This window comes from Macrobrachium rosenbergii, chromosome 50, assembly GCF_040412425.1.
Source record: "Macrobrachium rosenbergii isolate ZJJX-2024 chromosome 50, ASM4041242v1, whole genome shotgun sequence".
NCBI classification, from domain to species: domain Eukaryota; kingdom Metazoa; phylum Arthropoda; class Malacostraca; order Decapoda; family Palaemonidae; genus Macrobrachium; species Macrobrachium rosenbergii.
This window is the reverse complement of record NC_089790.1, coordinates 9,470,001-9,480,000: the sequence shown is the minus strand read 5'-3', so window position 1 is coordinate 9,480,000 and position 10,000 is coordinate 9,470,001. Positions and strand designations below refer to the sequence as shown.

Sequence of the window (10,000 nt, the reverse complement as noted above, 5' to 3'; positions counted from 1 at the left end):
ATATATATATATATATATATATATATATATATATATATATATATATATATATATATATATATATATATATATATATATATATATATATATATATATATATATATTATAGGGATGGGTGTATACTATTTGCATTTATGATTTTTATGTATTTGTATCAAATTTGTACATGATTTTTGGTTGTGTGCGAATGTATACTTATGACTTGAATAACCTGGTTTTTGTCAATGTTTCTTTTGTTTAAATTTGTTACCGTGTTTGTTTCCGATATATTTACATAATTGTGTATTTTTTATTTAATTTTTACCTTTACTTGCTTTCATATCTTCGTTTGTTTGTTTATATTTTTTTCTTTTCAATAATTCCGCGACCTCGTAACAACCACGGCACACAAGGGGTTAAATGCGCTTTTGGCTTTTATCATTATGGAGACATACTTTTCGTATCTTTGCACCGTTACTGGTAATGGAGTGAGGATTACCTCGTCGAGGCCCTCCCGTTTAATACGTGACGCAGTCACGTCGAGCCCACATCTGAGCTGCAAAATGCCCAACCAAACACGTGCCCCGCCGCAAACCCATAGTAACAAGCCGTAGGAATTGTCGTTAATCAACCTAGTTCAGTACAGATCATCTCCACCAATCACTGCAGAGCATAAAAACTCGTCGGATCCGAGTTCCCGACCGAGGGGGTAGATTCCGAAGTTAGGTCTTTTGGGGGTGACCGAGAGAAAACAAGTTTCCTCAAGAGATCTGTTCGCCTCTTTGGTTCCTCGGGATTTTGACAGGGCGTCCTGGAGTAAATGGACGGGAGAAGAAAATCGCGCCAAGTTCTGTCTAGGATTTTTGTTCTTGCCATGTTAGTATCTAGCTTTCTTTTGGACTATCCTAACGCTGTTGGTATTACTTGTGCCAGAAGGGGTATGTATTAATCAGAATTATGGTACCACATAACCAACTTAATGAAAGAATTATTATTGTCATTCAGAAGATGAACCCCATTCATCATATGGAACAGGCCATAGGAGCCATTGACTTGAAATTCAAGCTTCCGAAGAATGTGGTGTTTCATAGAAAGTAGTAATGGGAAATACAAAAAGATATTGGCAACAACACCGGGATTGAATGTTATCGTCAAAATTGTGATTTTCTGTAGCGAATGATTATTAAGACTGAAATGGCTGTTAGCTTTTGGTAATTAGGAAACCCCCTATGATTTATCTACGCAGCAGAAAGTCGTCATAATACATTTCTATAATTCTGAGATAGATTTTTTTTTTAATGTAGCTGAAATCTCCGATTTCTTGTGTGAAATTTCTGTGACTAACAGCAAACTGGTTTCACGAGCTATTACCCATACAATAAAATCATGGTTTTAATTGCAGTGTTTCACCTATCAGCAGTGTCTGTAATATTGGCTGATAGCAGAATTATTAGCGCTAGTTTAATAGTAGCAGTAGTAGTTTTGATATTAGTAGTAGCAAATTATGTTCCAGTTCGATGACCTGACGCGCGCGGGCGCATTTTTCTCATGGCCACCACTTACTTCAGACTGTAGTATTTATCGTGAATTGCATCACGTTTGATACGCGACCTATGGATCAGAGTGGTTTGGTTTCTCTCCAGCGTAGATAATAAGAAAAAAAAAATAATTTGTTCTCTGTGACCCAACAGTGTACATGGAGTATTTTGAATACGCGCGCGCACACACACACACACACGCACACACTATGTATATATATATATATATATATATATATATATATATATATATATATATATATATATATATATATATATATATATATATATATATAGTATATTTATAATATGTCCACTTACATATGCACACATACACACACACACATATATATTTAAATATATAATTAGTTTTTCATGTATAAGTTCTATAGGTATCTGTTAGCAAGGAGAAAATACAAAACATTATTAACAATATATTGATGGGTAAACTTATGAATAAAGAGGTTTGGTTTAAAAGGGAATATCGGTAAAGAAAGCAGTCTGATATAGTTATAAGTATGCACTTGAATCTGATTCTGTAAGCAGTGGATGCCTAACGCTCTTATTTACATCATGTGGTGATAACAACATTGATAACAATATCCCTGCTATTTCATTTCACAGAAATAAAAGTAAATAGGAATCCCTCGTCTTAAAAAATAATATATCTATGAAAATTAGTGCAAAGACCCAAAAATAAAATAATGGCAATAACTTGTTTGTATTTAGGTACAAAAAGTCCAAAATTTTATCTTGAATGAAAGTATATGATTTCGGAATTTTGAAAAGGACCGCACGAAGAAAGAATACAGACATTTTTAAAAAGTTTTAATTTTTCTGGAGCATTTCATTAGCATCGCTGCTTTTTTAATCACATCATTCGCAACTGACAATGTTCTGGAGATTTTTTCATATTCTTTGTGATGTCTATTAAATTTAGTATTTTTTTTTTCATATATTCTTGCCTCGGGTTAATTTACTCATTTGATTTCTCTTCAAGATTTTTTTTGAAGGTTTTTGTTATTAGTGGTGTCGGCGATTCTTTTCCTCGCGGTGATTCGAAGTTAAGGTATTTTTCCGTCGGGCGGAATCCTTGTTATTAGTCAGAGGATTCAGTAGTGTTATCTGTAGTAGTATTACTAGTAAAAGATGATTTATCTCATTAACAGCTGTAGTAGTACTAGCGTTTAATTGGTATTCTAATGGCCTAATCACACTATTATGTCACACCGCAGGGTGTTAGTGCCGTCAGTGCACCTCATGCGGTGCACTGTAGGCATTACTTAAGCTTCTTTGCAGCGTCCCTTCGGCCCCTAGCTGCAACCCCTTTCGTTTCTTGTACTGCACCTCCTTTCATATTCTCTTTCTTCCGTCTTACTTTCCACCCTCTCCTAACAACTGATTCATAGTGCACCTGCGAAGTTTTCCTCCCGTTACACCTTTCAAACCTTTTACTGTCAATTTCCGTTTCAGCGCTGAATGACCACATAGGTCCCAGTGCTTGGCTTTTGGCCTAAATTCTGTATACATTACAACACTAGTATGTCAAAATTCTGAACTCACTGAAAAACTTCATCTGAAAGAACATTACAGCATCAGCTCGAAGAGTTACAGAATCCAATGCAGGATTCATTTTAGGGCGAAAATCACTGGGAATCTCAACCCATCAAAAATGCGGGAATCATTTTCTGGAAATATAACTTGACGCAAAAAGTTGATGTCATTCTTAATGAACAGTGTAGGTGTTTGAGCTGTCATTTAGGATTCATATATTTACTGACTGCATGTATAAGAACTAAAGTCTTTGAGTCTTTGGTGGCAAAAGGCCGCCTACCTCATCTCACAACAATAACAAAAAATATTAGTGCAAGAACTAACGGAGGGAACAAAGGCATTAATATTGCTGTAGGTATGACTTTAGGATTTAAATGTCAGGAAGTATTGCAATAGGACTTTGAGTTTTGAGCTTTGGCAGAAACGTTTTAAAATGAAATGATTTAAATTTGTACGATTACAGTGCGAGAATTCTCTTGAGATAAGTATTATTATTTTAGCATTTACACGATCGCCATGATTAAAATCTAGTTACACAAAATATGAGAGGTAATTTTTTTTATGATAATTTCACGACGTTTGAGAATTTTGCCATCTGACAACTTTATCAGGTGTTGTATACATAGAGTTTTATAGTTTGCAGTTACTTAAAAATGCCCCGATTAACAGAAGAGAATGCACAGCAGGTTGCCTGAATTTCAGTCTTGTTATTTTTAACCAGCTTAGAAAGTTTTGTTCTAGTTTCTTTTCGTTTTTCCTTTCTCTCTCTCTCTCTCTCTCTCTCTCTCTCTCTCTCTCTCTCTCTCTCTCTCTCTCCTCTCTCTCTCTCTCTCTTCCCCACCGTCTGTCTGGGTGAATAAATTAAGTGAAATTCAAGTCTGTAGATATCCGTTATCTGAATTCCTCGAGTGAAGACAGCAGGTGTAAATAAGGACCTTTTAGCTTAAGACGACGACTGGAAATTGAGGGAGTCTTAGGCTTTCGCAGAGACGCCTGATAAATTTACTGTGTTATCCCACTTTTTTGGCAGATTTGACAGGAAACTGGTAGGCAACTGGCGTTTTGATAAATTCTTGCGTTAGCATACGAAAAAGTCGCACTCATAAAAGTAGCAGCATGTGATAATGGCAGGAAAAAAAAAAGACAAGCTGCTCTCACAAAAGCAGTAACGGGCTAGTCGCTTTTTGACCTGTTGTTGCCTGAGCAGGCAAAATGCAAGCAGGTTTTTGAGGCCCGTTCGTTTTTATGCAGGGGTCAACGGGGGATGCAAAGATCTTTGGGCGCTCCTTAAATGTTAGATGGCCGGCGACAACATAATTCGGCTATGATGGGCTATGTCGTGAGGCGGCTACGTTGCCAGAAAGGTTTTGGAATGGATTTTTGTAAATTTTCAAAAGTGCCGCAGTCTTGCCAATTTTCACCAACCGAAGATATCAGTCGTTTTTAAAGCTCTTGGGCAGCAGATGTCCAAACGTCATGCGCAGATTTTTTTTTTTTTTTTTTTTTTTTTATCACACTGGCCTTGCTAGAATCAGAATTGGATGTCCTTAGTTCCCAGTCTGATCATTCGATTTTACTTTTTTATTAGGCAAAATGGTGTTATTTGTTAGCAGTTACCAATCACCAGCCTTTATGTTTCGTTTCCATACACTAAAATACGTGGGAGATATAGTTCCTTGCTTTTATTTATGTATTTATTTATTAATTTCTTTGAAGTAAATCGATAGTCACACTAAGGTCACCAGCTATAAATTGCAACAGAGATTTTCTCCGAGAAAGCAATGCAAAATTTATATGTAAATGTTAAAAAAAGCGTCCGAAGTAGTGTGTTTAAACTAGACTACGCATACAAAATTTTTTATATAATCTTTGTTGGACACATTGTCCTATGTTCTCTATGGTCTCTCCTTTCTCTCCTTTCACCTATTTACATCTCCTCAAAATGAAGTGGCGTGATTCATCACCATTTATATATATATATATATATATATATATATATATATATATATATATATATATATATATATATGTATATATATGTGTGTGTGTGTGTGTGTGTGTGTGTAAAAAAAAAGCCATTGAGTTTTGGACAATACCCTACCCATCACTCCATCGAAGTCTGTCGCCAAGGTATAGAGGCACCATGAAGTATCTATAGAATATATAAGACATATTGCTATCCTCTTTGGCATGCATCGTTGCCCTCTGAGCACAGGGCAGGAACGCTTGACCCAGGTCATGTGACTCACTCTCGAGCAGTCGTAACTTTGAAATACTGCACCCTCGACATGAACTAATCGCCCGCGTCATGTTTGCCAAATAGCCCCAGTCTTCCGGATCGAGTATCAAAGCCTTTTGAGAAATGACAGGCATCTGCTGCATCTCTGTGTCCAACTACAATCAGCCTCTGTAACGTGAGATTAGCATCAATTAGTCAGTGACTTTCCTGACATCTTTCATAAAAAGGGATGAGAGAGGAAGGTGCAAACTTTAGTGTTTTTTTTTTTTTCAAATAGATTGCTGATGTATATTGATTACCAGGTTATATCACATTGTGAATTGCATTCCGTTTTATGTTCGCTTTTAAAAATAGAGGTAAATGAACACTGAGGCTTGTTTAGCCTCGCCTGTAGTGTAAGCTGCCGGGTTAGAAAATGCGAAAGTTGAGGATATCTTAATCAGACTACTGAGTTGTGTAATCTGCATGTTTTTACTTCGGAAAATATGCAAGTTTTTCCAATTAGATTTTTGTAAGGTTAGAATATTAACCAGATTGTAATTATTATCGACAGATGGAATCTTTGAAGAAATTAGGGTGCACTCTTGTGGCCCATGGATCTATTACTGTAATGGGTGGTAAACTTTTTGGAGGGATAGTCTTGATATAAAATAGTACTTAAGGTTCTTTGCAGCGTCCCTTCGGCCCCTAGCTGCAACCCTTTCATTCCTTGGACTGTACCTCCGTTCATATTCTCTTTCTTCCATCTTACTTTCCACCCTCTCCTAACAATTGATTCAGAGTGCAACTGCGAGGTATTCCTCCGGTTACTCTTTCAAACCTTTTTACTGTCAATTTCCGTTTCAGGCTGAATGGCCTCATAGGTCCCAGCGCTTGGCCTTTGGCCTAAATTCTGTGTTCTGTTCTAAAATAGATACACAAAGATTAAAGGGAAAAAATTTAGACAGGTTGCCTGGTGAAATTCCTGAACATCTCACCTTCCACTTGTTCTGAAATAGTTTTTCAAATTACATTTCGAACGCAAGATGATGAATAAGATTTTAATGGCCTGAAAAAAAAAGAGTAAAAGATGATGATTAAAAAAAGTAAAAGATGATGATAAAAAAAAGTTCTTGGTCAGGATGCCTCCATGTGGCCTGGGGTTGTATGTTGTAACGGTCCGGTGGCCACCCACATCTTCGGGTATCTGGAAATCACCGTCCTTTTCGTCACCTGTCTCTGGTTTTTTTTTTTATATCATTTATATTCTGATTCAAATTCCGTGTTCATTTTTTTCAACTATCAGCTGCCTTGAATGCATCTGTAAATTATCTCTAGTGAATGTTTTATATAAATCTTAGAGCTTTAACGCCAAAAGTAATGTGATCAGATTTTATGTGTTGCATATTTTCTGTTATTGGTCAGTTTCTTCTATCTTCATCAAATATCAGCTGCCTTGAATGCAGAGATAATTTATAGATGAATGCATCTATAAATTATCTCTAGTGAATGTTTTATATAAATCTTAGAGCTTTAACGCCAAAAGTAATATGATCAGATTTTATCTGTTGCATATTTTCCACTGTTGGTCAGTTTCATCTATCTGCGTGTCTGCCTAACCAAGATGTTTCCTTTCAGCTTCAGTTTCCTCAGCATTAGGAAATCTTATTTTTCGTTGATGTTTTATTATGACAGTCTGCGACGCGGGCTGACGATCTTTGCGAAGTCCAGCATTTGGAAGGAGAATCCTGTTTGAATTTTAAAGCGTTGTCTTTGACATGACGACATAGGTCAAGACACGAATGTCTGTATTAGTGTTTTACGCCCCTGTGCAGGATATAAAAATTACTTGAATAAGTGTGCTTGGTATTTCTTACAAGAAACGTTGTTATATATATAATACATACATATATATATGTATATATATCTGTATATATAATATACATAATATATTTATATTTATATATATGTATAAATATAAATTTTATATATATATATATATATATATATATATATATATATATATATATATATATGTATGTATGTATGTATGTATGTATGTATGTATGTATATGTGTGTTGTGTTGTGTTTTAACCTACAAATATAATTTAATGTCGAAATCATCTCACTTTGGAAATACCGTAATTGACACGCGCATTTGCCCCTATCCAGGATTCAGACCTAATCCTCTGGTTTAGGCACAGTGATAAACGGTCGATTTGTCCATCGGCTATCAAGAACTATGCACTTACCAATTGTAATGCTCCTTTTATATGTTAGCTAATGATGTCTGCTGTTGAAGAAGGTGGTTTTTATGGTTGTTTGGAATGAGAATTTAATTCTAGATAATAATGATATATGTTGGTCAGTTATCTGATAAGATTTCCTCTCTCGTAGACGCAGCTCATTCTTCATGCTGTGCTTTCAGAATGTGCTGAGTTGAGTCTCAGGCGGAAGACATATCTTTTCCAAAACCATCTTCTAAAACTAACCTTTTGGCGTCCGAGCCGTATTGATGTTTATAAGCGAATGAGGCTAATTATATGATTGATTTTTCTTGTTTCTGTGGAAATGTTCTCAGGTTTGATTTTTCTTGTTTCTATGGAAATGTGCTCAGGTTTTTCGGTATCTATAAAAATGATATGGAATTTGTATTAATGTTATTGTTCTAGTCCATAGCCATATATAGATGTACCCATATACTTTATGAATATGTACATTAATTTCCTATAAGTAATGACCTCACTAGGATGTTGGGTCTTAGACTCAATAATAATATGTCATTCCTTAGTAAATCAGTATAAATCTCAGACTATATTAATGTCATTGCACCGATTTTGCAGTTTGTGTAGTTTTAAGAAATGAAGTACCAAGACCTGTAGAGTGTGGAATCTAACAAATCTTTTTTTGTCTTTTCTTTGTGGCAGCAGGAGTTGGTGCTGGGGTGAGTTATTCAGATCGTCCGGTTGGGGTCATTCAGCTGGCAGGTGTCGCCCACACCATTGCCGCCCGCCATATATGTCATTCACGCCCATCATGTGACCCAACCATCCATCCATGTTGCTCGTGCCACCCACCACGCGCGCCCACGCCACACAACCTCTGGTGCCGCCGCCCGCAGCGGAGCGCAACGCCTTCTCCAACAGTACCACGACAACTTCTCCCATTCCTATCAAGACTGAGCCCGCCCATTACAACATCACACCACCCCTGACTGACAACCCCCGACGCCCACACATGTCCGGCCTGAGCGACACACAGTACCCGCCCGTGTCGACCGCCAACCTCTCGGCGCCCAGCACGCCCGCACCACCTTCCACGCCAACTCCAGCGCCCCCCGCAGCTACTGCCGCATCTGACCGGTCAGGGTCAGCAGGCTCCGCCAGCGGAGGATCTCTGCCAAATAACCCCTCTTCAGTAGGCGGAGGAGTGCCCCCTCCACCACCCCCGTCGGGAGGAAGCATCGCTCCCCCTGTCTCTGCCCCATCGTCCCTGGGTATCGTGGCACCCGCTATGCCCGTGCCCGGACCGTCGCAGGGCGCTCAGAACCCGGGGTCGCAGCAGGCCCCGATACCGCATCCACTCCTGGGATACGTCCCCAACGGAAACAAGATTCTCTCACGTAACCTCAACGGCACGCGTGAGTACTGCAGCAACAATACCAGTATGTCTTCCAAAGCACCATCTCGCTTTAGTGTTATTTATTATATACGTTCTCCTAATTTAGAGTTCCTCCCTCTCTTTCTCCATTCATATCCTGTTTCACTTTTCATTGTTACAGACACCTTAGATTCCTAAAGCTTTCATTCCATTTTCGACTCCAAACATTCCATGTATATGTATATGTATATGTATATATATATATATATATATATATATATATATATATATATATATATATATATATATATGTATGTATGTATGTATATATATATATATATATATATATATATATATATATATATATATATATATATATATATATATATATATATATATATTTACCAACTCAGTATGTCATTTCCACACTTTCCATCAGCGTAATATTTTTTTTGTTTTTGCTAATATTTTGATCATCTCCTGATTTATTTTCCCAAAATATTCATGTGGCTTCCTTCTTTCAACCCGACCACCAAAAAGGTTGATTATCTCTGTCACACCAAAACAACCCCTCTGCGCTCATTTAATGTAACTTATTTTGTGTGTAGTTGTTAGTTTAAAACCTGTAATATATTATGTGCCTGTATCGCTTATCTATTTAAAAAAATATTCTTCTTATGTGTACAGTGTTTTCAATGTTTTGATCTGTATGTTTGTGTTACATCTCTTCCAACCCCTTGTATCCATACGTTATATTTTTCTGACTTGTTTCGAGTGTGGCAAATTACGCCGTTTTCGCTTCAGAACAATCTACCCACTTCCGTTTAGGTGTCTCTAATGTACTATATGTTGCTTCATTAGGTGTATGGCATCCCTCCTGCGGAAGGCACTGCTGGTGTCGTTATTCTTGGCACTGAACCTCTTACGCACAAACGCCCTCTGCCCCCCCCTTTGTATACATAGCAGTTGTTATGTTACCTGTACCGTATTCCCCCCTTACCGCTACATATGGTATAATTTACTGTGCTTCTTGTTAGCTCACTCTCATTGATGTTATGTGTTTTTATCATAATTTCAGTTTTTAAAACAAACGCTTTACAAGAATTCCAG

At 37.2% G+C, this 10,000-nt stretch overlaps 1 protein-coding gene across 50 annotated transcripts in view; it reads left to right on the top strand.

Annotated features, from left to right (window-relative positions):
* Positions 1-10,000, top strand: part of nab (NGFI-A-binding protein homolog) — a 698,726-nt gene that overhangs the window by 187,646 nt on the left and 501,080 nt on the right. For 33 of the 50 annotated variants that reach the window (XM_067093707.1, XM_067093703.1, XM_067093682.1 and 30 more), the window contains one exon: positions 8,221-8,930. In XM_067093707.1, coding sequence (XP_066949808.1) covers positions 8,348-8,930 — 583 coding nt within the window. In that variant the 5' untranslated portion in view covers positions 8,221-8,347. Of the gene's footprint in view, positions 1-8,217; positions 8,955-10,000 lie in introns of those variants that run through there. The other 17 variants (XM_067093669.1, XM_067093676.1, XM_067093674.1 and 14 more) reach the window with 2 other exon arrangements.